The sequence below is a fragment of the Podarcis tiliguerta genome (assembly GCF_965153285.1).
Source record: "Podarcis tiliguerta genome assembly, chromosome: 5".
NCBI lineage: Eukaryota > Metazoa > Chordata > Lepidosauria > Squamata > Lacertidae > Podarcis > Podarcis tiliguerta.
In genome coordinates this window covers 5,742,194-5,769,759 of record NC_139538.1, presented here as the reverse complement: position 1 = coordinate 5,769,759, position 27,566 = coordinate 5,742,194, and the positions used below count along the sequence as shown (strand labels likewise).

The 27,566-nt window shown below is 45.7% G+C and overlaps 1 protein-coding gene and 1 long non-coding RNA gene across 5 annotated transcripts; one reads left to right on the top strand and one right to left on the bottom strand.

The window, feature by feature from the left end:
- Positions 1-593: 593 nt before the first annotated feature.
- On the bottom strand, positions 594-22,641 carry LOC310678368 (cytochrome P450 2J5-like). Of its 4 annotated transcripts, none has more exons than XM_083442272.1 (9): positions 21,731-22,639; positions 17,516-17,678; positions 16,525-16,674; positions 11,217-11,377; positions 8,970-9,146; positions 6,472-6,613; positions 5,440-5,627; positions 3,265-3,406; positions 594-1,593 (listed from the first exon to the last, which is right to left on the bottom strand). In XM_083442272.1, the coding sequence occupies exons 1-9, from the start codon at positions 21,896-21,898 to the stop codon at positions 1,379-1,381; spliced, it is 1,506 nt and encodes a 501-aa protein (XP_083298398.1). In that variant the 5' UTR covers positions 21,899-22,639; the 3' UTR covers positions 594-1,378. The 4 variants fall into 4 exon arrangements, with proteins under 4 accessions (XP_083298398.1, XP_083298399.1, XP_083298401.1 ...); XM_083442273.1 differs by lacking the exon at positions 21,731-22,639 and adding an exon at positions 19,024-19,120; XM_083442275.1 differs by lacking the exon at positions 21,731-22,639 and adding an exon at positions 18,988-19,085.
- LOC310678530 lies at positions 19,119-27,566 on the top strand. The gene is made up of 3 exons (XR_014511819.1): positions 19,119-19,664; positions 19,879-21,031; positions 26,408-27,566. It is a non-coding gene; the product is annotated as an uncharacterized lncRNA (long non-coding RNA).

Below are 27,566 nucleotides of genomic sequence, written 5' to 3'. Positions count from 1 at the left end.
AGTGAAGCTACAGAATTCCTATTCAGTCCTTTAAAATACTCAGAAGTCATTGAAAAAGATGCTCAAATATACCTTTCCCAAAAGCGAGAAGCATTTTTGCTGGGCTTGATGGGAGAGGAAACAGCAAAGGCAGATCAAAGACCATTTATGTACGCCACAACTGCGGCGAGAACTTTATTAGCCCAAAAGTGGGAGTTACAGGAATTACCAACGATGGAGGAGTAGCAGATGAAGATGATGGACTATGCGGAACTGGCAAAACTGACCTGCAGAGTTCGAAACCACGACAAACTAAAATTCCAAAGAGACTGGAGTAAATTCATTGACTATATAAATAATAACTGTAGAAGTTTGAAGACACTAGCAGGACTGAAATAAATCCTACGACGTGGACTTTATAAAATAAGATTAAGCTGTGAGATATAGATTTGAAAAGGGAAAGCTTGTTGGCAGGATGGAAGGAAATCATAAGCTCGGCAGAGCAGTAGGGAATGAGATTGGTAGGTGTATATTGGAAATTATTTATTATTTAAAGTGAAAGTATAATAAAAATTATATTTAAAAAAAAATACTCAGAAGTCATGACTGAAAAATGCTTTTGTAAAAATATACTTTATTTTACAAGGCCACGTGCTAAATTTTACATGTGTGCAATTTTTCACATTTGATGAGAAGCGTGTGCATTTTGTCCCTGGGTATCATGAACCAGTCCTGCCAACCTAGCAGTTCGAAAGCATGTCAAAGTGCAAGTAGATAAATAGGTACCACTCCAGTGGGAAGGTAAACAGCGTTTCCATGTGCTGCTCTGGTCTGCCAGAAGCGGCTTAGTCATGCTGGCCACATGACCCACAAGCTGTACGCCGGCTCCCTCGGCCAACCACAGCCCCAGAGTCGGTCATGATGGACCTAATGGTCAGGGGTCCCTTTACCTTTTATCATGAACCAGAGTACATAAAATGTAATGCGACCATCTGCACTCAGGTGCAAATTGATTTCATTTTTCTCAGTGCTTTTACTACTCAACAGGCTAATCTGAATGTGGGTGTTAGAACAATGGCATCTGTTCAGATCACTCATTGCTACTGTTCTCAGATCCTTTCATCCAGTTCTGGCATTTATTTCTACCTGAATTCTCTCCCGAAACAATGCATGTATTACAGAATCACAGAATTATAGAGTTGGAAGGGACCGTGAGGGTCATCTAGTCCAACTCCCTGAAATGATGGAATCCTTTTGCCCAACATGGGGCTCGAACCCACAGCCTTGAGGTGAAGAATCTCTTGCTCTACGAACTGAGCAGAGCAACCAGGCTATGGAGAAGTAAAGGATAAAGCTTTGCAGTAGGAGCTGAAGAATCCCCAGTGAGCAATAAGCCACTCTAAACTCTCCAGCCTTGGTCTTCTGTGGGCTGTAGCCAATGAGGAACAGCACAGAGCTTAAATGGGCGGGGATGCACCACAGCAGCTATTACAGGTTCAGTGTTCACGTCCTTCACTCCCTCTGGCAGCCGGAAGGTAAATGCTCTCACGAGGCTGGTAAACAAAACAAAGAGTTCCACCTGTGCGATGTGCTTCCCCAAGCATGCACGGCTTCCTGCGGAAGTAATAAACAGGAGATAATAAGTATCACGTACCTGCGTCACTCATTCTCTCAAGCGCCACATAATACTCCATAATTAAGAGTGTATGGTATACATTTGCACATGGTGCGCAACCAAAGCATCTGAAGAACCTATGCAGAAGGGAAGGGAGATGGTGCACATGTCCACACAATGAGATGGAAGTCAGGACCACAATACCTCAAGGACCACCTTCCCCATATGAACCAACCCAGGACCTGCAACCATCATCTGAGACTCTTCTTCATGTGCCTCTTCTGAAAGAAGTCCAGAGGGTCGCAACACAAAAACAAGCCTATTCTGTGGTGGCTCCCCGCTTGTGGAATGCTCTCCCCAGGGAGGCTTGCCTTCCTTACATATCTTTAGGTGCCACACAAAATATTTCTCTATAACCAGGCTTTGGGCTGACTAAACCTTTTTAAAGCGGGGTGGGTGGGTGGGTATTGTTTTGTTTGCAATTACGTTGTGCATTTTTGTGTTCTTATAATGTAAACCTTTCCGTGATCCTCAGATGAAGGGTGGTAAATAATGAGGAGGAGGAGAAGAAGAAGAAGAAGTGTGCACATGGTTGACACTCAAGCTGCAATCCTGCACCTCTTTTTTGTGAGCAAGCCTAATTGATGTGGAAAGGGATAGCCTAATTTCTGTTGCCTACATTCTGGTATCCTCTAGGTTAGATTACTGAAACGCATTATATCTGGTGCTGCCTTTGGAGATAGTTCGGAAACTGCAGCTGATACAGAATTCAGAGGCCAGGTAGCTCACCGCGGCAAGACAATTTGAAGATATAGTACTAATCCTGGCCTGACTGCGCTGGCTACCAATTCGTTTCTGGACCTAGAAAGCTGTACCACTAATACAGTGGTACCTCGGGTTACAGATGCTTCAGGTTACAGGTGCTTCAGGTTACAGACTCCACTAACCCAAAAATAGTACCTCGGGTTAAGAACTTTGCTTCAGGATGAGAACAGAAATTGTGCAACGGCGGCACAGCTGCAGCGGGAGGCCCCATTAGCTAAAGTGGTGCTTCAGGTTAAGAACAGTTTCAGGTTAAGAACGGACCTCCAGAACGAATTAAGTTCTTAACCTGAGGTACCACTGTACCTCAAAAACTTCCTCTCCCCATATGAACTGACCTGAACCCTGCGATAGTCATCTGAAGCTCTATTCCATGTTTCCCCCACTATGGGAGGTCCAGAAGAGGCAACACAAGAATGGGCCTTTTTGGTGGTGACTCCCCACTTGTGGGATTCGCTCCTCAGGGAGGTTCACCTGGCACCACCATTACATATCTTCAGATGCCAGGCAAAAAGATGTATTTTCTGCTAGGTCTCTGGCTTTTATTTCCCACCACGCTGGGGAAGCCTGTACTTAGAAGAGTGTTGCCAAGACTCCTTTGTCGAAACTGCTTGGCATGTAGTGTTGCCTGAACAATGTTTAAAGGCTTGCATTTGATTGCTTCTTGGTTCCTTACTGGTCCTCTGCTAGCAAGTCCAAAAATTTAAAGGGTTACTTTCAAAAGCCTGTTATGGCTTTTCTGCATTTTCTCAGCTCCTCCTTCAAGATTTTGTCCTCAAAACAAACACTGCTGTTCAATATCGCAGGTCAAGTTTGCAGTTGTGCTTTCTAAAAGTCTGTCCATTTACCTGTCCCAAATGGGAGGAATTCATCTTTCACTATGAATTTTCCATCCTTATCTAGGAAGTGGTTAGGGTTGAACTGGTGAGGTGTCTCCCACAGCTTGGGATCAAGATTAATAGAGCACAGATCAGGAATCACCAGAGTATTCTGCAAAGAAGAGAAAAGAGGGCTTAGCTATACTTCTTAATATCTTGGTCAGATAGGTATAGGTGGAGAACTCCTACATCAGGCTTCCTCAATCTTGGCCCTCCACATGTTTTGGCCTACAACTCCCATGATCCCTAGCTAGCAGGACCAGTAGTCAGGGATGATGGGAACTGTAGTCTCAAAACATCTGGAGGGCTGAGGTTGAGGAAGCCTGTCCTACATCCAGGCCAGCAAATAGCCTATTAGGGCAAATGCTAGGACTTCTAGAGCAGTGTCATAGCATGGGTTGCCAGTGCCCGGGGCCACGCAAAGGCAGTGGGTGGGAGGGCTCATTCAACTGCCTAACGGCATCCGCATCACCCAGGAGATCACAGCCACAGAGATAAGAAAAGAAGAGGCGTTCCGTTGGCTGGAGAGGTCACTTCCTGGTTGGCATGGAGAAGCCATTTTCAACAGAGTCCAGCACATGGCTGTATTGAAGCAGCACTGAGTGTTGAAATTTTGCACCCCTAACAATTTTGCAACCAGGACAACAGTCCCTGTGGCCTGCTCCCATGCTACGGCACCGTTCCGGAAGACCCACCGTAACCAACGACACGAGGCCTCTAGGTCCCCTTTAATTTATTTTGGCCAGGCACAGAAAGGAGTGTTGGGCTCATTGCAGGGTTGTTTTAACTTCCTCACAGTGGAGACCGTGTTGTGGGAAATGACAGCCACCTGCCTCACAGCCGGATTCACCAGTGTGGTTTCCATTAAAATTTTAAATTTAATTAAAATGATTTCCCCTCCACAATGAAATGTGCATGTTCTAACACACACATATATAGAAGTTCTGCGATAATGTGGTTAGAGGGGTTGACAGAATTAAATAATAATACTGTATAATAAAATATTAAATAATAACAATATTATTAATTGCCCTGTGGAACGCCCTCCCATCAGATGTCAAGGAAACAAACAAACATTTGACTTTTAGAAGGCATCTGAAGGCAGCCCTGCATCAGAAAATTTTTAATGTGTGATGTTTTATGGTGTTCTTAATTTTTTGTTGGGAGCTGCCCAGAGAGGCTGGGGCTGCCCAGTCAGATGGGCAGCATATAAATAATAAAATTATTATTCTTAATTACCAGGTATTCACTTCCAATGGACGCCTCTGTTTGGCTGTGTTAAAGATCAGGATAGATAAATGGTCACAAATTTATTGACAGCCACCTGTATAACAATTTGTCGCAACAAGGACCCTGAGAGTGGATGATCAAAACCTTTGAAATAGCAAATACGATAAAACTGACGGATTTCTTCAGAGTAAGAGAAGGAAGCAAACTTCATAATTGCTCCACAGAACAAAGGAATATATTCTTAATGTTGCAATAAAAGCCAAATCAATATTTATACTCCTAGGAATGCTGTAAGTCAAGCATATTATTATTATTATTATTATTATTATTATTATTAATTATTTTGATTCCCCAGCCACTCTGGGCGGCTCCCAACAGAGGACTAAAAACAGAATAAAACTTCAAACATTAAAAACTTCCCTAAACAGGGCGTCTTCAGATGTCTTCTAAAAGTCAGATAGTTGTTTATTTCCTTGACACCTGATGGAAGGGTGTTCCACAGGGTGGGTGCCACTACCAAGAAGGCCCTCTGCCTGGTTCCCTGTAACCTCACTTCTCACAGGGAGGGAACCGCCAGAAATCCCTCAGAGGTGGACCTCAGTGTCTGGGCTGAACGATGGGGGTGGAGACACTCCTTGAGGTCTACTGGGCCAAGGCCATTTAGGGCTTTAAAGGTCAGCACCAACACTCTGAATCGTGCTCAGAAACAGACTGAGAGCCAATGTAGGTCTTTAAGGATATATATATTCAACATTTTCTGTCTGCTCACAAAAGAGCTCTTGCACTAGTGAATGGGAGAGTTTCAATGCCACTCAACAGAGGAATCCAACGCAACAATTGCACTAGCCAAAACTTGTTGCCAAACAATCGCTCAACCTGGGAAAGAGGAGGGTGGTGGTAGAAGTCGCTCTGTACCTTTTCAATGAAGTTGCCAAGCACGTTCATATCGTCTACACAAACTCTGGGTGCCCCAAATAGTATGACGTTGCTGAAGCGCTGCGTCTCCATAATCACAGCACTGGTATAGGGCAATCGCTTCCGATCCTCATAGCAGACCAATTTGGAGGGACTGAGAGCACTTCCTAGCTCCTTCTGGACTTGCTCTGAGGGTGGGGGGGGGGAAGGTGTTTCAATTCATAGGTGGGCAGAGGGAAGGTTGTATTTGGGAAGCACTCTTGTCTCAAGTGTCACCAGAGTTCCAGCCACTAAACAGCTGTGAAAGAGAACCCCTTGGCCCCTCCATGGCCCCTTGGCCCTTTATTGCACATTGACGATGATTTGTGCTCACATTGCTATTGGGGCGGTCACACATGATCATGCTTTCTATTATGTCTGTGCCTGCAAATGTTTTTGGGGTGGCCATGCTGCTTCATTTCCAATCAGTGCATATCCTCTAACTTCTTCCTGAAATCCCATCACTTTCTATGTGAAAGACATGATTTTCTGTCCTGCTTTTTCCCTTATTGGGGAAGCATCAGAGAACAAACTGAAGCAGAATCAATCAACCATGCTCTCAAATAATATATAGGGCTTCCCTCAATTACAACCCCAGAATTTTGTTTTAACATCTGGGCCTGCTTAATGTCATTTGGCAACCCAGCACAATATTGTCCACACCAACAGGAACAGCTTTCCAGGGTTTCAGGGATAGCTCAGCTGGTACAGCATAAGACTCTTAATCTCAGGGTTGTGGGTTCAAGCCCCACACTGGGCACAAGATTCCTGCATTGCAGGGAGTTGGACTAGACCCTTGTGGTCCCTTCCAACTCTACAATTCTGGTTCTAGACATTCCCAGCCCTAGCTAGAGATGCCAAGGACTGAACCTGGGACCTTTTGCATGCAAAACAGAGGCTCTGCCACCGAGCTACAGCCTTCGTCCCTCCCAAGCTGTTCTGTACATTTAACAGAATAAGCATCCTTCACTTGCGCCATACAGCCCCTCTCACCTTGAATATTGGGATGGGCCACCATAAAAAGCAAAGCCCAGGAGAGAGTGGCAACTAGAGTGTCTGTGCCTCCAGCAAACAGGTCAAAGATAACCTGTACCAGGTTGTCTTCATCAAACGTAGTTGTGGAGTCAATTTTCTCCTGTGGATTAGAAGCATGACATTTCAACCCAAGGTACTCAAAAGCTTGGCTGTCTCAGTTGCAACCACTCTGTTGCCTTTGCCCTGTGTGCAGTTCTTGAGACTAATTTTTACCTCCTTTGTTGGCTCCATGGAAGCTTTGCCTCATTTCCTAGCTTGCAAGAACACTTGGGGTTTTGTGATTTGGTGGCAGCAGCCAGGATGGTGAGGCTGCACCATGAAGCCCCCCTCCTGCCACTTAGGTGCACCAGAGGGAACACTAGATTCACTCTGTCGCTGGGCCTGTGTACCCACAACCTCACCTGTGTCCTGCCCCATCCAGGTAAACGGCAGCAATTTCGGTGTCAGATCCGCAGCCCTGCCCCACTGCGCCAACCGTTCCTGTGATTTGGGAGCCGGTTAAGGCAAGGATGGGAAACAAGGCCTAGGGCCACCTTACCTTGTAGACAACTTAGTGGGGACCACATGCCAGTGGTGGGTGGGGCTGGAATAAAAATGAGTGTGGCCTGGCAAATGAATGGGTATGTTGATAATGGGACTGTGCAGCTGCAGACAGCAAACAAAAGAATTGCATGACTGTATGCTCCACCTGCGTCAAAAATACCTCTGCACTCAGAAAAGCAGCATGTCAAGGGAGAAGCCAGACTAAGAACTTTCTCCCTGACAGGCTAGCTTTCTGCAGGTAGAGGATGTTGTTGTTGTTGTTGTTGTTGTTGTTGTTGTTGTTGTTGTTGTAAATCAGCATAGTAAGCCATAATTGTAAACAAAACAAGTTCAGATCCTTAATGCCTTAATTGACTTCTATCCAAAACGGTACCATATTATTCAATATACTAAACAATGTGGACTGGAATGGATGCTGCTGCTGACACACAGGGCCAATCCTTGCTTTTCTGTAAACTGCTTAGAGATTTGTATTGTGTTAATTTGGTTTGGCTTATTTAAATGCTGCTCTACCACACCGCAAGTGATATTTATCCGTGGAAGAGGCTTATTCGCCCAGCTGGAAAAGCTTGTCGGAACAAAAATGCCTACAATTATTTCCAGGAGGTGCGGATAACGGCTGCCTGTCAGATCTTGATAGGAATGCAGTTCCACAGAACTAGGGCAACCATGCTAAAAGCTCCAAGTTGCTATGGAGAGGGCCTCGAATCTCTTAGCAACCTTTAGGAAATACTCTCCCATAGACTGCAGTGACCTACTGGCTATATACAAGATAAGGCAGCCTCTCAAGTAACCTAGTCCTGAACTGTATAGGGCTCTAATAGTTCAGTACTACATACCTGCCAACTTTTCTCCAATGAAAATAGGAACACTCTATTCGTCATCGTCATCGTCATCATACCCTGCCCATCTGACTGGATTGCGCCAGCCAATCTGGGCAGCTTCCAACATATATAAATAAAATATTAAACACTAAAAATGTTCCCTATACAGGGCTGCCTTCAGATGTCTTCTAAAGGTTGTATAGTTACTTATCTCCTTAGCCAGGGGCGTTGCATAACTGCATACCTTCCAACATTTCTCTGATGAAACTAGGGACATCCTAAGGAAAAGCGGGACATTCCTGGATCAGATCAAAAACCGGGATGGCTTCTGTAAATCCAGGACTGTCCCTGGAAAATAGGGATATTTGGAGGGTCTGGTAGGAGCACCTTGAACAAGATATTTTCACCATAACAGGAAATAAACAGGCTATGCTCCGTTAGGGAAAGAAAGTCTTGTGTGAGACTGTGGCGTTTGCCCCTAGGATGCGTCAAGGAAAGGGTTAAAAAAGGGTGTGATGTGATTGGCCAGTGAGAATGTGAGGGGGGAGTAAAAGATAGAGTGGGAGGTTTTGAAAAGACAGTTGATGTCTGGGAGTTGGGAGTTGAGGGTTGAGGGTTGTCAGTTGGGAGTTGAGGCTTGGGTTGGAGAAGGAAGAGGGTGGAATACGCAGTGGGTTGGTTGAGTTGTATTGTGAGAGTGTGAGAGGAATTGTTAGGGAGTTAGACAGATGGTTGGGAATAATTCAGTTTGAAGTTGTAGTAACTAGGATTTAAGAAACTGACAAGAGAAAAATAAACCGAAACCATACGCTTATTCCTGCACTTAAAAATAAGCTTGATTAGTTGTTTATGTTAACTACTGTCTGGACTCCGTGTGTCCCCGTGAGAAGCGGGGTGGTGGCAGCGAAGAAAGCAACCGCAGTGGTGGCACAGGGTCAATAGACCGTGAAACATCCGGGGGCCCTGTGGGATCGCCACAGAGACACAATTTCTTATTGCAAAGCCACAGCTTCCCAGCCATTTGCGGGCGGCTTTTGTCTCAGTGGTTCATGAGCTGTGCCAAATTCAGGCACTCCAGCAGAAACTTACCTTGTCTATCTGAGCCAAATAAAGGTGAGTGTAGTCCTTTTGCTCCTGGGAAACCCCACCTTTCCGGCAATTTTCTACCTCCTTCCTGATAAAAGAACGCATGAATTCACAGGAGGAGAAAACCTTTTTGTGAGGCCCGGGAATGTGCCGCATCAGTGAAGGGAAAGCGTTGTATAGCTGCAGGAAATGAAAAGGAAAATGTGTGAGTGTTGCTTTGGCAATGTAATCCCTGTTTGGGCTTTTGTAATTAAGGAAGAGGCCTGGATTCAGGGAAGTCAAGGGACAGGCTTGGGAGCAGACAGAAAGCTCGGGAATGGCGGTTCAGGAGCAAGGCAAAAAGTTCAGAACTGGAAGATATTGCATATATCAGTATTTCCAGGGCTTTTTTTTCCAGCCGGAACTCACCAGAACTCAGTTCTAGCCCTTCTCAGGTTGGTCCCATTGCCATTCTAAGAGAACAAGGGAGGCATTCATGGTGAATTCTGGCACCTCTTTTTCTAGAAAAACAGTACTGCATATTGTGCAGTTTGAAACGACTCGATATAAAAATTGACTCCTTTGGGAATGAAGCATTGTTCATACTCATTAGATTGTTCAAAACTTTACTTGAAGAACTTTCTTCAAAAGCTGAACAAAAACCGATACATCCAAATAAAAAGATTAAAGTACCCCTGACTGTTAGGTCCAGTCGCGGACGACCCTGGGATTGCGTGCTCATCTCGCTCTGTAGGTCGAGGGAGCCGCCGTTTGTCCGCAGACAGCTTCCAGCTGTGGCCAGCATGACTAAGCTGTTTCTGGCAAACCAGAGCAACACACGGAAATCCCATTTATCTTCCCGGTGGAGCAGTACCTATTTATCTACTTGCACTTTGAAGTGGGCAGGAGCTGGGACTGAACAACAGGAGCTCACCCCGTCGTGGGGATTTGAACCGCCGACCTTCTAATTGGCAAGCCCTAGGCTCTGTGGTTAAAACCACAGCGCCACCCGCGTCCCTACAGTGCCAATAAACGATACATCCAAATCATTCCATACAATATCTTGTGCAAATCCAGCACAAGCTCAGCATCTTAGAAACAAAATGAACTTATAACCAGAGCTGACAAACATAGCTCTCTCTAACACACAGGCTCCATTAGCCTGCATTCCGGCTCCCTATGCTATGCAGCTCCTGAAGAGGCATCTTACTTTTACAGAGCCTGAGAACAAAGACTCAGCCACCACCCTTCCAAGAGGGCGAATTTGCAATTCAGTACCTCTCATGTGATCTAAAGTTAAAACACTATGTCAGAGCTACCAGAAAACAATAACAATAATTAATTAGCAACCTATCTAGGCAGCTCAGAGAGCTCTTCTTGCTTAGGAGACTCCAGAGGGATTTTCCATTTCAGTGTCAATTAAACAACTGTACTTAACAGAAGGAAGCAATGGAGGCTATACAAGGAAGACATCAGGAACACCTCTGTGGAGAGGGAATCTCACAGCTCAGGGGCTGCCACAGAGAATGCCCACCACCCCAAATGACTGATATGACTAGAGCTGGTAAAGAGGTCACTTGGGATAACATAAGGGCATCAGAAGAGTCAGGTCAATGGCCCATCTAGTCCAGCAACCTGTTCTCAGTGTGTTCAACAGGATGCCTACAGGAAGCCTCAAAACTGGGACTGAGTAGCCACCTTATTTTTGTGGTTGTAACCTGTTTTAAGCTGTTTTTAATGCTTTGGCCACCTCATGAGAAGAGAAGACTCCCTGGAAAAGACCCTGATGTTGGGAAAGATGGAGGGAGGGCACAAGGAGAAGGGGACGACAGAGGACGAGATGGTTGGACAGTGTTCTCGAAGCTACAAGCATGAGTTTGACTAAACTGCGGGAGGCAGTGGAAGACAGGAGTGCCGGGTGTGCTATGGTCCATGGGGTCACGAAGAGCCGGACACGACTAAACAACTAAACAGCAACAACAACAATGTTTCGTTTTAATGTTGTGACCTGCCCTGGGACCTTAGGATAAAGGGTGGGTAATTATCATCATCATCATCATACAGCAGCTCTTAGGGAAGAGCCATAGCTTAATGGCAGAATGCACCATTTGCATGCAGAATGCGGCAGGTCCCTTCTCCATCACTTCCACGGAAAAAGGACCACAGTGAGGAGGGATGAGGAAAACCTGGCCTGGCTCTGTGTGCAGATACAGCGTTGTCCTCCTCGGAGCTGGGAGAGCGAGAAGGAACAGGGGATAATTCATTACTCACTATCTCTCCAGCAGTGCCCCTAAATTTTGTAACAGTGCTGATGTGTTCAGTCAGCTCATGTAAGGCCTTCTCGTCCACGGCAACAGGATGTCCAAATGCCAGAGAACAAATCACTTTGGAGACTGAATGCATGATGGGCAGCGAAGGGTCCAGAGGCCGTCCTGCAGACAAACAGCCAAGACAATCTCATCAGCATTCATTCCACTGGCCCAGGGCTTTGGAACAGGGGTCGGCAAGGCTTACCGGGCATGGGCCGGATCACTCCCGCAGAGATCCTCCGTGGGCTGGGCCGGTGCAGCGCAATGCCGGAAATCGTGTCTGCGCATGCTCAGATGCCGGAAATCGCGCCTGCGCAGAAGTGATTTTCGGCGTCTGTGCATGCGCAGAAGTGATCTCCAGAGCTGCGGAAGAAAGTCCCCACGGCACGCAGTGCTAGTTTAGCGCAGCACGCAGGGATTCGCCGAGCGGGCGGTTTGGTTTGGGGGTGGCTCGTGGACTGGTTAAGTGGCCTCTGTGGGCCACTTCTGGCCCATGGGCCTTAGGTTGCCAACCCCTGCTTTAGAGACATTGGGAGAAAACCACAGATCTACTCCACTCTGAATGTTTCAGAGTATTGTGGCCTCAGAACCAGACATTTCAGGTGCCTCCACTCCAGTCTGTCACTATTTTGCAAAAAATGATTCAAGGGTTTACTGGAGATTCAGGTTTATGCGGTAAGTGAATTAAAATACTCTGTTAACCTATTTCAATAAACCCCACTCTTTATATTAAAAAAGAAGAAAACAACTTTTTTACACTTAGTGGGGGGTGGACAAATCATTAACAAGAAGTGTATAAACAACCCACAGGCAAATCAGGATGAATGATCATTGTCACATAACTGCCCTGCAAAAAAATCAGAATGAACACTCATTAACAACTGGCCATATTTTTATGACTGTAAGTTGTTTTTAATTGTTTATAATAGTTTTTTTTAACGTTGCAACCCACCTTGGGACCTTAGGATGAGAACGGCAGGCCATAAATAAATACCTAATGGGAAGGAGAAAAAGGGGGAAGGAAGAAGAAGAAGAAGAAGAAGAAGAAGAAGAAGAAGAAGAACTGTACAGTTTGAAGGGAATGCAGGAATATTCTGCCCAACATGAGGCTCAGACCCACCACCCTGAGATTAAGAATCTCATGCTCTACCATCTCTTTTTAAAAAAATATTAATCTTTATTGGTTTAAAATCAACACATACACACAAAGAACATTTAGGGAAAAAGCAAAGAAGAAAACAAAAATACTGTAAAACAGACAAAGAAATAGCAAAATTATACAAAATTTGCTTTTTAAAGGTTAGAAAGGAAAGGAGGATTCCACATGCGGCTTTCACGTTGCATAGTTTCTGTCCATTTGTGGCTGTCTTTCAGTGCAATTCAACGGAACAGCCTGCAGATGCATTCCACCTCCAGCTCTCCTGTGCTGCACTTCATGTCCAGCAGTTGCTGCCTCTTGATAGATTTCAGCTGAGCTGCGACTTTAAATGCTTGCAAGCCGCCCTGAGCGGTGCAGGGGGAGGGGGCAGGGCCTTGCAAAGGAAAAGCAGGTTCGAAAGGTGCGAGTCAGAAGGAAAGGAAATTAAAATAAAGATCAGAAGAGCAGGCAGCAGCGCCTGGTGTGAAATGGGCGGCAAGCTGACCGGCAAAATGAGGCAAAAGCCTACAGCACCCGGTATTCCCAGGCGGTCTCCCATCCAAGTACTAACCAGGCCTGACCCTGCTTAGCTTCCGAGATCAGACGAGATCGGGCGTGTTCAGGGTAGTATGGCCGTAGACGCTGTAACAGCCTCTGAACCCAGCCTTTAAGCAAGAGCGCAGGGAAAGTCCTTCCCCTTTCTGTAGAACAAATCTTCAGGCAATGGCTACAACTCATTGCATTCAAGGGCAGTTAGCCCTTCTCTCTCTTTCATCACAAGCACACACTTGCATTGAAAAAGTATACAATGCATCTTTTACAAGCAAAGATTTGTAACACTGCTTCACCAATACACAAAAATATTTCAACTTCCGACCTCCTTGATATGGGTCCTTGTTTCCTCAATTCCTTGCCTCTGATATTCCAACAAATTTGATCTGTACGAAATCTTGTTTGTATTCTTTTTACCTTATTTCAATTTGAGAGTTATTCGAATCATTCTAAAGCTTTTATATGGGGAGATGGTTCTTTTAGCTATTGTCTATACATCTCCCACTCCTCTCTAAACTTTTGGGTTGATCGATCTCTATTTTTTCCCATCATATATGCTAATTCCATGTATTCTAACAGTTTTACTTGCCGCTCCTCTTTTGATGGAATTTGATCTCCCTTCCACCCCTTGGCAACCAGCATCCTTGCTGCCGTTGCAGCATATAAAAAGATTATTATTTTCTTTCTTGGGATATCTGGTGCCATTATACCTACGAGGAAGGCTTCTGCTCTTTTGTTAAGTATTATCTTGAACAATTTTTAAAATTTATTACAGTGGTGCCTCGCAAGACGAAATTAATTCGTTCTGCGAGTCTCTTCGTCTAGCGGTTTTTTCGTCTTGCGAAGCAACCCTATTAGCGGATTAGCGGATTAGCGCTATTAGCGGTTTAGTGGCTATTAGCGGCTATTAAAGGCTTAAGGGATTAGCGGATTAGCTGCTAAAAGGCTATTAGCGGTTTAGTGTCTTAGAAAAGGGGGGTGGGGAGCGAAAAAAAATCTCAAGCCTCGCAAGACATTTTCGTCTTGCAAAGCAAGCCCATAGGGAAATTCGTCCTGCGAAGCGCATCAAAAAACGGAAAACCCTTTCGTCTAGCAGGTTTTCCATCTTGCGAGGCATTCGTCTTGAGGGGCACCACTGTATATATGAGGTCCCACATGTGGTATAACGTTCCCTCTAATTCTCTGCACCTGCACCTGCACCTCCAGCATAAATTCAAGTTGGTTCTATACGTTTTTGATAGTTTACTGTGGTTGTTGTACCAACTGATCTATCTCAACAGGGCTAACCACCATGTGAGCTTTGGGCAACCAAATCAGGATACAGTCATACCTCGGGTTACAGACACTTCAGGTTGAGTTTCTTCGGGTTATGGACCGCCGAAACCCAGAAGTACTGGAACGGGTTACTTCCAGGTTTCGGCAGTTGCGCATGTGCAGAAGCGCTAAATCATGCTTTGCACATGCGCAGATGTGCCGAACCGTAACCTGTGTGTGCACAGGCACACCGCTGCGGGTTGCGAATGTGCATCCCATACGGATCATGTTCGCAACCTGAGCGTCCACTGTACTCAGTAATAGGCGATCCAGAGCAGCATACAGAAACGCAGTTTACCTTCCCACCGGAGCGGTACCTATTTATCTACTTGCACTTTGACGGGCTTTTGAACTGCTAGCTTGGTAGGAGCAGGGACCAAGCAACAGGAGCTCACCCAGTCGTGGGGATTCAAACCGCCAACCTTCTGATTGGCAAGCCCTAGGCTCTGTGGTTTAGACCACAGCGCCATCCGCATCCCATTGAAGGGCTACCTCATCCCAATTAAAGATAAAGAGCCAAAAGAAAGGAGAGCTGGGGTCCTGAAATTACTCATCAGATACATCTGAACGGCAGACTAAGTAGGCATCCTGGCCACCTGGTCATAGTCTTCTCCCAATGTGTTGAGATGAGTGGTGTTTCAATTATAGACATTATTTATTGATTTGCATTTGCATATCCATTATTATATGCAGATTTTATGCAAATTGGTGTTCTTCTTTCCCTTTCTTTTTTTGGCACTGCATACCATTGTGTTCCGTTTGCATGACGCCCAACTCTCTTCTAATTCCTGGGTTTATGGATCCAGCAAGGCATAAATTTTAACCCTTGTGGATTCCATGGTTGTACTAGTCAGGCAAGTTTCTTTGACCCTTAATCTCAAGGTCATGTGTTCATGCCCCATGTTGGGCAAAAGATCCCTGCATTGCAGGGGGTTGGACTAGATGACACTTGTGGCCCCTTCCAATGCTACAGTTTTATGATTCTATGGTGGCCACAGTTGCCACCTAAGTACCATCGTTCATATAGCAAAAGAACTTGTTCTGGACTTCCAGTTGGCCGTGCGATTGATGGCGGATGAGAGCTCTTTCATCTGAAAGAGCCCTTGTGCTTTGACGATAGGGGTGATCACGAGAGCGTCGTGGAGCCCCGAAAAAACCTTGGATCGAGCGTTCTGAGGACCTGGTGTTCCCGCGGGTACCCCTTGCGACTCCCCTGCTCCCCAGTAAGCTCCAATAAGAGCCCCGAGAGCAAGCGGGGTTGGAGACGCGGGTACTGTGGAATCTACTCGCTTTCTTCATTGTGCGAAGCTCCGAAGTCCGGCAATCGTGAGCAACCACTTTCTCTGACCAAATTATACAAGATTGGACAATCGTGAGTAAAAAAGCGTTTAAATTTGTACAATTAATTAATTGGAAGTAAAGACAGGAGTGCCTGGCGTGCTCTGGTCCATGGGGTCACGAAGAGTCGGACACGACTAAACGACTGAACAACAACAACAAAAAGTGAAAGCAGTTGTTGCTGACCGAAGCCGCAATTTTAAAAGACTGTTTAAAACTTCCAAGGAAACTTTCTAAACCCCTCTTTCTGCAGGGGAAGAATTTGACTGAATTGAGAGACCCTGCATAAGATAGACAGATTGTGTGTGACCTGAGAGAGAAGCGGGCAGAAGCCAGATTGAGAGAGCCATGCTTGATTACTGCTGGAATCCTGTGACTCTCGAGGAAGCAAGTCCTTTTGGTGTGTTAATGCTCTGAGCCCCTCCGTCTTTGGCTCAGGTTTCCTATATGTGTAAATAAACCATATATCCTCAAGACACCACAGTCTCCGGTTTTCCTCATTCCAAGGAAACCAAATCCTGGATAAGCGTTTGGAACCCCTGGAATCTCTCACCAATAGGAGATTTGGGGTGGCCTGCAGCAGTACCCCAGATGAGCATCTGGCTGCCCTGTGGTCTGATGAATTAAGACTCGTCATATATTTATATATCTCAGGATTAAAATTGTAAAGCAGAGTTCCAAGCACGGGTCTTCTTCTATGAGCCTGGAAGACAGTTACCTGGTTGGAAGCATCTATTTCACTTTAAGGGCAGATCTGAGGATGTGTTCAAGCTCCATTGATGGGCTGGAATGAAGTGCCAGGAATCACCATTTCTGCAGAGCAAAATTCCTGCAGCTGTTGCATTATAATCCAGCAGGTAGGCTAGCTAGCCAGCGGCTGCAGATCAGCAAGTACAAGCGCCTAGTTTTTCAGCCATCACTTACGTACCTTTTTCCTGTGCAAAGGCCTCCACGAGTAGAGCAGCTTCCTCTTCTGTTTGATGCTCCAGACACATCTTTATTTGCCCCATCTTCTGCAGGGTAGATCGTGCAAAATGCCTCTGCTGCTTCCAGGTTTTGCCATTGGAGAACATAATACCTGCAACGACATTTTTTTATTAAAAAAAACCCAGTGTCGGGTGGTTCTTGGTTAGGTGGACCACAGCTAGAGGCGATTGAATCAATACAGTTGTACCTTGGAAGTCGAACAGAATCTGTTCCGGAAGTCTGTTCGACTTCTGAAACATTTGACTTTCAAAGCGCAGCTTCTGATTGACTGCTGTGGTGTCAGCGGTGGGGCAAGCGATCCCCTGCACACTGCGGTGTCAGCAGTGTGATTCTCCGCATGCTGCGGCAGCGGTGGCGGGGTGGATGATCTGCTGTGCACTGCCTTTTTGTCACCCCCTCAGGGATGGCACCTGGGGCACACTGCCCCCCCTTCCCCCCTTCCTACGCCTCTGCCTCCAACAGACACAGCAGCCCAGGTGCCCTGCAAGCCCAGTGCCACTCGCGGGGACAGCACAGAGGCTGGTGGACAGCCAATGCATCCCCCTCAGCTACCCTCAGCTGGAGGGCGCCTGAGAAGGACGCACTCGCTTCAGCGGAGCATGCTGCACCACTGGTAAGAGTTTCTAAATTATTTGATGGCTTGCTAAAGCCACACAGTCTAGGCTTGGAGCAACTACCCCAGACATCCTTCCTGGTAGGGTTCACATGGTGGAAAGAGAAAACAAAGAGATTGGTAACCCTTCCTCCTACGTAGCTCAGCCTGGCAGGACAGCTTACTCTATGGTCTTAACCCCTTAAAGCATTAATTAGAGTTAAGCATGTTGGTTATATGAAGCTGGATATATCCCACACTTTCCATGCTGGCTGCGGAAAAGAAAGGAAAAGACCCCTCCCCACATTCCAAATAAAAATGGCTGAGTGCGACAACTTACCCTTTTCATTGCCCAGAATTTTAAAAACAGGGAACATTGGTTGTCCAGATAATGCTTCTGGGTTGTCCGTTAGACTATTATCAACAGCCTCAAACCCAGACAATACAATCACAGGAGTATGTCCTATCCATAACGTGAAAATGTTTCCATAACTGTTTGCAAGCTGTAAGTGGAGTCAAAGCAAACAAACCAAATGTTATGCTCAGGGCCAAACTAGTTGATATGCAGATTATATAACAGCATACAATGTATTTATTATTATTTATTAAATTTATTACTACTACTATATTGCAGTTGGATCAGGACCACAGTGTATGGGGAGGGAGGTCTTTGGTTCTGAGGGAAACACCCACTTCCACTCCACTCCCATTGAAAAGCTGCAATGGCTCCTGGGATTGGTGGAGTGGAGACACTTGTGGAATTTTTAGGCGAAGTTTTGATGCCTGAAGCATGTGTTTCTGACCTGAATGTTTGTTCTGCCTATGCTCTTTGGGGCCACGGAGAAGAATTTGATGTGATTCCGTTATTGGGACAAGAACACCTAGTGTTTCTGTTGACAAAAATCTGTCCCATTAGTTAGAAACAAACAAAATAGAAAGTGTGGAGGAAGACCACAGGGACTGGTGGATATTGACACTTCCTTTCAGCATCTCTGCCATCAAATATTCACCACCCTTTGAATTTTACTGCCCTTCTGATTCTGCCACCCTACTTCGCCTCATGAGTAAACCAGCTCACACTCAAGTAGGTCTTCGCTCCTGCTTTGGCAGTTAGGCTGCTGCAGCTGCTAAAAACAGGGGAAGTCTGTAGCCTAGTGGCAGAACATCTCCCTTGCATGTAGAAGGACCCAAGCTTAATCTCCACTGACATCTCCAGGATGGGCTGGGAGAGGCCCGCTGTCTGAAACCCTGGATAATCCCTGCCGGACATTGTAGACAATATTGAGCTAGCTGGGCCAATGGTCTGGCTTGGTACAAGGCCGCTTCCTGTGTCCTTGTGTTTAACAGTGGACTTGCACTGGGGATTCTTCCTGAAAAGACCTTCCAATCTGGAATGCCTCCAGGAGCCCAAAATTCTCAGCATTTTAGGAAAACTCCTGCACCCGAAGAAAGAAAAATGTCAGCTCTGGGCTTAACCTTGCTTAAGCAGCCAGGCATAGTATAACGGTGTTATACTATGTGTGATTTGTACGAGTCCGCTGTTTTATTTGATTTGTTTTGTTCTGTGTGTTGTGTTCCAATATGGGCGTAAAGCCGAATAAACATATGATTGATTGATTGATTGATTGATTGAGCCAGGCAATGCAATCCATACTTCACCCATCCCTGTTTAAACCCTCCCGCAGGGATGGAAAGAGGCAGTTTGTTGTGAAGAGGCAAGCTGGGAGAGGGTTTAGGACCACCACCACCACCCTGCTACAATTCTGCTTCTGCATTCCAAATCAGTGTTGTAATATACAGTTACTGACTCACACAAAAGGGTTAACCTGCACCCTGAGCTCAAATCACCATGCGCGGGACTTAGCAAGCTGTCAACAGCCTTTGCTTCCTATCTCCCCCATTTTCTCTCTGCTGTTCCTTAAACAAGCAGCAGCCAAGCAATGATTCCCAGCTACAAGAAAAAAAAAGTGAAAATCTATTTAAGACGAGATTCTCATAGCCTGCAGACTGCATCTTGTCAGGAGGAGTGTTCCACACAGTGTAGGAGTTGGGTCTCTATTTCTGTGGCACCTTGGGGGACATTGCAGATTACATGGCCGATATCCCGCACCTTCTAGTGCATTTTCCCCTCACTTGCTCATCACAACATGGGTTTTGTTGCACACGATCTCGTCAATCAGGTAGCAATTGTGCAACGTGAATTTGCAGGCATGTAGCTGAACCCCATCAAAAAATAGCAAGAATCTGGAAGTACCTGTAGGTTCCTCATCCCCACCTCCACTTTTTGTATAATTGTTTAGATAATTTATACCCCACCCTCTGTCGGCAGATCTCAGAGCAAGCTATAACAACAACAAAACACCACAATCAAACAGAGGGATAGCTCAGTCGGTAGAGCATGAGACTCTTAATCTCAGAGTCGTGGTTTCATACCCCACATTGGGCAAAAGTTTCCTGCATTGCAGGGGGTTGGACTAGATGTCCCTCATGTTCCCTTCAAACTCTACAATTCACTGATTCTGTGATTCTATGACCATTTAATTATTCCCTTTTGATTCTAAGATTGATATTTCCAATGCATGCTTAACCATCCGTCGCCTGCTACTGTTTGGCATGCTCTCTTCTCAGCTCTGCCTCTTCTTTTTCTCTTTCAGCTAGTTGTATGTTTGTTTGTTTGTTTGTTTGTTTGTTTGTTTAGAACAGAAGTGGGAATAAGGTAGACTGGGATCACGTGGTAGATCTTTGAGGGATACGCACTAAAGCAGCAAGGCTTTCCGATCCCCTGCTGCTTCAAAGTAAGAAGAGCAAAATGACTTTTCCCACCCGATGGCACAATCCTAAGGAAAAATCTGCTGGGGATGAGCTGCTAGGATCCAGTAGATCTCCAGCTGAGCTAAGAGGTTTCTGGCTCAGCAGGGCTATGCCAGCTTAAATCCCCCATCCTGGTTGAGCTGCAGACGCGTCAGCCTAAGTCCTTCATCCAGGTTTAGCTGGGGCTCAGTTGGCTGAGCTGAACCCAGCAGATCTTAAGCCAGTGTCAGTCCTGGAAAGGGGGCGTTCTGGGGGAGTGCCAAGTGTGGAAACAGAACAGGTGGGGCAGGGAAACCTAGGCTGGATCCAACATATTATTATTATTATTATTATTATTATTATTATTATTATTATTAGGTGGGCCCTGTAAACATACACATCAAGGGTCAGAATCCAGGGGAAGGAGTTGCATGTTCAGCATTCTCTGAAAGCTGCATAATGAAGGTGCCAGGTACACCTCTTTGGTGGCAGGAGTACACAGCTTTGGGGCTGCCATAGAGAATGCCCTCTCCCCAGCCACCAACCACCAAGCCTCTGAGGGCCTCCTCTGCCGATCTCAGCAGCTGAGAGGGTCTGTAGGGAAGGTGGTAGCAGAGAGAAGTCCAGAATCAGAGGCAGAAGCTGAAGCAGGAGGGTGGGAGGAGAGAAGCCAAGAGGCAGAGATGAGTCCAGCTGGGGAAGAGCCACAAATGTCTCCCCTTCCTGCTGCTCCCCTCCCCCTCTGGTCTCCCAGAACCAGAAGAGGCATGAAAAGGGTGGAGAATAGGTTGGTGGCACGCAGGCAGACACAGTCTCTGATTGCTTGGGGAAAGCCCTGGAGAGGAAGAGACAGGCAGCTGTGGGGAGGCAGGGACTTTCAGTCTTGGCAGCTGACATTTAAGGAGTAAGAACTCCAGGAAGGAGCCCCTGTGGTTGTTAGGCCTGACACTCAACCAACTCTGTGGAGATCGTGTTTTTGCTCATGAAGAGTTAACTCCAGCTTTGAACTGTGTGATTATGGACCGGCACGCTCCTGTGACAACCCTATAGGATTTACACCCACATTGTAAGTCCAATTAAACACAAACCAATTTCAGTGTTGGATTAGGGCATCACCATATAGGCAGTCCACTGGGGCAAGTGGGGCACTGGTTGGCCAACCTCAGTTTGCCCTCAAGCGCCACCACCTGCCCATCTTATGTAGAACCTGTCCACTGCTTGTTGGTGGTCTCACTACAGTTGCCTTTGTGGGCAACGCAACAGGACCAGAGCAAACTGGCTTGACCTATCTGTTTATTTATTATTACCTTTATATTCCGCCTTTCTTCTCAAGGTGGTGTACCTGGTTCTCCCTTTCTCTATTTTATTAGTTCCCAATGGGCACCAGCAGCCACTGCATACGGGGCATTTTCCTGCCCTGTTAACCCACATACCTAGTGGGGGCAAGAAAAGGCCCAGCTAGATGATGTCCCATGTTGACATTGCATTACATGTTACTGGAAAGAGTTGAGACAAGGACAGGAAGGAGTAGTAACGCAATTTTTGCTGCAGTGCCCTGATTCCACCCTCGGACACACTCCCACAGCTCCCTGAAGCTCCGTGAAGGAGCCATCATCTCATTGAGGACCACCACAAAGCGAGTGGCACATTAATCAACACATGATAAAACTCGCTGTGTTGTCCTGGTCTTTCAGGATGAGTTCCCCACCCACCTCCCCAGCTATGCTGTTGTTGGTTCGGCTGCTATTATCGTTTAGAAAAATACCTTCATCAAAGTATCCTGACGAATCTTCCAGCCAACTCTCCACAGGCTTCCAATGAGAGGGAATGGAAGAGGTCCAGGGGGGAGCCGTCGGTGTTTCCAAAAGAGCTTTACAAACTGCACAGTCAGACAACAGATGACCACAGCAACCAGAACTTCACTTGGCCCCATGTTTACCTGACCGTTCTCTCTGAGTTAGATGAATGACTTTTTTCTGGGCTGACTTCCTGGTTCCTCTTAAAAGACTTGGTGCTCTTTTATACCCTACCATCATATCATAAGGAGAGATGCTGCCCAGAGATACGCTATAATTAAGCAGGGAAGAATTATACGGTCATTTCAGGCGCATTTATAGCCTAGGAATGTGGCTGTCCTCTTTTGGCACGTGAGGTGTGAATATTCAAGATGCTCAGATAAAGCAAGGAAGGTTTTAATTGTCATCAGACCCTCCATACCCACACAGTTTAAAAGGCCACCGAACATTTGATTGGCCAAAAATCTAGGACAAGAGGAAAGTTTTCGCCTGGTGCCTAAAGATATGTAATGAAGGTGCCAGGAGAGCCTCCCTGGGGAGAACATTCTGCAAATGGAGCCACCACAGAAAAGGTCCACTTCCATGTTGCCACCCTCTGGACCATACCCTCCAGCATGTTGTGGCTGAAAACCATACCTTCTTGTGTTCCCACACAAGAAATGTGACCTGTGTGAGTTAACAGAGCCCCAAAACAAACTTTTTTTTTTTACTCTGGCTCTTGGGCATTTTGACCCAAAACTTGTGTTTTTGGGGGGTGCAGCTCCTAAAAATGGGATGCCTCAATGTAATCAGGGCAGTTGAAGGGTATGCTGGACCTCTTGTTGGGTAGGCACATGAAAAAGGGCCTCAGATGGTGATCACAGGGTCTGGGTTCATTCATATGGGGAGAGGCAGTCCTTGAGATATTTTGCTCCTGAGCCCTAAACTGGATTGGAGGAAGTGGGAGAGAACCAAAGCCATGGCTTTGGATATTCTCACATAGATCAGGCTGGTCTATCTCTGCTTCAAGACAAAACACCTTCCCCTCCCACTTCTTTCTCTGCTGCACTTTGATAACATCGCCTCCAGCCAGCAGAGCGGGGCAACTACATCGTGCTTCACATATGGCTTTTGCCTTCCACAAGAGCCTATCCATGGAGAAACATCTCCTTAGCAAAAGAATGGTTGCTGACTTTTGCCAGACCTTTCATCATCACCATCATCATCATCAGTTTATTATTTATACCCCGCCCATTTGGCTGGGTTTCCCCAGCCATTCTGGGCGGCTCCCAACAGAGGACTAAAAATAGAATAAAACTTCAAACATTAAAAACTTCCCTAAACAGGGCTGCCTTCAGATGTCTTCTAAAAGTCAGATAGTTGTTTATTTCCTTGACATCTGATGGGAGGACATTCCACAGGGTGGGCACCACTACCAAGAAGGCGCTCTGCCTGGTTCCCTGTAACCTCACTTCTCACAGTGAGGCAACTGCCAGAAGGCCCTCGGCGCTGGACTTCAGTGTCTGGGCTGAACGATGAGGGTGGAGACACTCCTTGAGGTCTACTGGGCTGAGGCCATTTAGGGCTTTATAGGTCAGCACCAACACTTTGGACAGTCCGTGTCCATTCTGCTTGTTCCATCACTCTTCTGCTGACCAAAACTCAAACTTACCATCAAGAATTGCATGGCTGTAGGGGATCCCTCAGAAGACATCCAGGCTACCCCTCCAAAAAAATGTACATTCTTTAGATTTAATATATTTAACAGTGTGTAGCAGTCTTCTCTCCCAGGTATAAGTGGGGAAGTTGACCTTTTTGTGACTTACTGATGCAAGCTGAGCACACTTGGACTAATCTGCATAACTTGGTCATCCACCAGTTTTTGCATTTCCTTAATGTTCTGCAGCTCAGAAAATGCATCCAAGTACATTAAGAGATGCACATTTTGAGTGAAAATGTTGAAATATTCCAGAAGCCACGTTAGGCTAGCCAAAATGTCACAAAATAGTGTGTAAGCTTATGTGTTCTCCAGAACTCCTCATCAGGCCAGATGGTATGAATTTTTATGTGGATGAAAAATAATAATAATTGAAGATCAATGGAAAATCTTTATTGGTGAGCACATGAAAGAAAAATGGCATGGATCAGAAACATATTTAGCCTTTCAGCCTGATGTTCACTTACGTGAGAGTAAGTCCAACTTAACTCAAGTGCACTTGTTTCTTGTCTGAGTAGACCATGTTTAAGTTTGCACCGGCATTTAGCCATTCCAACCCTAAACCTTTGCATTCTTTGGCCACATACTGTATTTTTCGCTCTATAGGACACACTTTTTCCCCTCCAAAAATTAAGGGGAAATGTGTGTGCGTCCTATGGAGCGAATGCAGGCTCCTTGGCTTCAGCGATAGCAACGCGAAGCCTCCGAAGCGCAGAGGGAGCGTTATGGTGCAAAAAATACGGTATTTAAAATTTTTAAGTATGGTTTCCCATACTTGTTTGCTCCTATAGAAGTTATTCTGACACAGCATCAGGGCTAGCCAGTGAACATATTGGGGTGGGAAAGATTTGCAAACTCCTTCCCTCACCAACTCTGGAGTGAAGGCATAGCGTACAAGAAAGGGATGTCTGGGAATGGCATCTCCTTGGAGGAAATGAAGCAAGATCACGTCTCTTTCTGCACAGTTCCAGGAAAAAAATGGGATTTCCTTCCTCCTCCATCTTCATTATTCAGTTAAATTAGTTCCTTCAACACCTCCAGTTACCATTGGAGAGAGTCATAGAGGGCTGGAGCAGGAGAAAACACAACTCTCTTGATTAATCTCCCGTCCTAGGAGGTTGTCCACAGTGAGGTAAGCAGCAGCTGAGTTTTGCTGCAGCCCTTTGAAGTCCTTACAGCCCCTTGCTGGGGGAATCCTGCTACTATTAGTGCTTAACAAAGAACCAGGGCTGCTTAGGAACAGCAAGAGGGTTGGGTAGGAGCAATCCAAGTCCCTGAGTTCTCTCTGCCTCCCAGCCAAGTGAGGGTCAAGGCCTCTGGGCTGGTCCAACCCATTATTCGTTCATTTAATACAGTCTGTCCTCAATTTCCTGCCGATCAATGCTATTCCAACCCTACTGTTATGAGAAATGGAGAGAAACTTCTTTCTATCCATTTTCTCCACACAATGCAGATGTCTGTCACAGGGGCTAGAAACTGGTGTCCCTATAAATGTTACCAGGCCATTGCTCCCATCATTCCTGACATCGGCAATGATGGCTGCAGTTCAAAGGATTGTGTAGGCAAAGCACCTGAGATGAGAACATAGGTCTACAAGCCGCACCTCTGAGGAATGTAGGCAGTTGAAGAATGGAGGTGCACAAAGACTCAATAAACATTTGGCAGAGACTTTAATCTGCTCAGGACTGCAGGCAAGATATACAGTGGTACCTCAGGTTAAGTACTTAATTCGTTCCGGAGGTCCGTACTTAACCTGAAACTATTCTTAACCTGAAGCACCACTTTAGCCAATTGGGCCTCCTGGTGCTGCCGTGCCGCCAGAGTACGATTTCTGTTCTCATCCTGAAGCAAAGTTCTTAACCTGAAGCACTATTTCTGGGTTAGCGGAGTCTGTAACCTGAAGCGTATGTAACCAGAGGTACCACTGTACATGATTAAGGATTCAAAAGCACACACTCCGTATTCTTCTCTTCAGCGACTATGGAGGGATGCATGTTCCCAATCCTTGCTCTATCATATACCCTTTTTGCAGAGCAACCCTTTGCCTGTTCACTCAGAAGTACGTAAGCATCATTACTTGCCTTAGTCCCTAGTAAAGGTAAAAAGGTAAAGGACCCTGGACGGTTAACTCCAGTAGAATTCGACTATGGAGTCCGACACGCATCTCTGCTTTCAGGCCAAGGGAGCCGGCGTTTGTCCGCAGACAGCTTTCTGGGTCATGTGGCTAAACTGCTTCTGGTGCACAGAACATCATAACAAGTGCCAGAGCACACAAAAACACTGCTTATCTTCCTGCCATAGCAGTACCTATTTATCTACTTGTACTGGTATGCTTTTGAAATGCTAGGTCGGCAGGAGCTGGGACAGAGCAACGGGAGCTCACTCGGTCGCACAGATTCGAACTGCCGACCTTACAATCAGCACAGGGCCACCTGCATCCCAGGACTGCAGCCTTAGTTGCCTTTTTTCATGAGGAAAAAGCCCCAAACTCTTTGGCCTTCCTTTGTAGGGAAGGTGATCCAATCCTGTGGTTGTTTTGCTTGCTCATTTCTGAGGTGAAGTTACCAGAACACAGTGTTCCAAAAGCTGTACCATTGATTTTTACAAAAGCATTGTGATCCTAGTTTATGTTTAATCCACATCCCAAAAAATGCCAGCTAAAAACTACTATTATCCCTGCTGTTAACATTTTCATTGAGCGAAACATTTTCATTGAGTGATCCACTATAATCCAAAGATCTGTTTCTGGGATAGTTGCAGTCAGTTCAAACACCAGTGTGATAGAGATATCTGATACATATTTTTTGTCACAGTATGCATTAGCTTACACTTATATTGGCTTGGATCCAGTCTAAGTTAGTCACACTTCCGCTGTAAAAGTTACCACCCCATAAAACGACCTTTTTATCTCATGACTGCTTTGTTTACTCATGAGACATTTTCTTGACAGACTTGTTTTGAAGCGCAAATTGGATCACCCTATCAGCCTGTTTGTACACACTCTCACTGAACCTCCCAAAAGTTGATGAGACAAGTCTTCCCTTTGCAGAATACATGGTAATATTTCCTCATTAAGTCTTATTCCTCAATATATTTAAGAACTCTAACTTGCCAATTTCCAGGAAGCCAGCCCCAAAGAGAAAGTGACAAGACCCATTTATTGTCACCTGCACGTCCTAACCAAAAATGTCCCAGTGTGTTATTAAAAGCTCATATTTTAAAAGCTGATTCTTCTCCCAAATGGACTTTGGGGGGGTGGGGACTGTCCATTTAGACTAACTACCACCCAGTCCAAAATGGGTACTCACCAGCAACAATCGACCATGATGGTTGGGCATTGGTGTTTGTGGCTTGGGGTAAGAACCTGTGCAGTTGGCCTGTTAATGAGAAAATGTTGCTCATTGTCGTTCAGAGTGAGTTTTATTGGCACAGAGCTGTCCCAAGCGTGAGATGGGAATTTGATGTGATCAGATTCAATTGAGATTTACTTGAATATTTGTATTCCACTTTTCCAGCGACAATGTTGGAACTCAAAGCAGCTCACAAGAAGAACAGCATTAACAAACATTACAATCTCTATAATTATGTCCAAAACACTTCCCTGGTGGGGCAATGGCTGGTTAACTTTGACTTTCTCTGTGAGAAGAAACAGAAAGAAAAATAAAGATTTTCACACAAGGAGTTCCCTCAACCCTTTAATCATTATTGTCAACCATAAATCAGGCTTTTTGGACACCTTCATGACAAGTTACCGTATCTCTTTTTTCTTAGAGACAAAAAGTGGCTACTACAAGTTTTCCAGTTGTAGATGTTCACCAGCTGACAGATAAATCTCTCTAATTTGCCATTTTTCTTGTCCCATAAATATTTAAGAGAGGATGCAGATCTTTCTAACCACAAAGGGAGCTTACATGGTATTTGGGTGTGATATCAGCTCCTCAGCTTGCCAGCTTCCTCTAGTTCCTGTCCAAGCCCCCAGCCACAAACAGAAGAGAACAGCCTTGATCAAAGCATTTGAGGTTTCTCCCTGATCACCCTTATCTCCGGAGAGATTGAATAGTCAGGTCATTTGCCAAACTTTCATCAATCAACACATAATTATCTTTTAT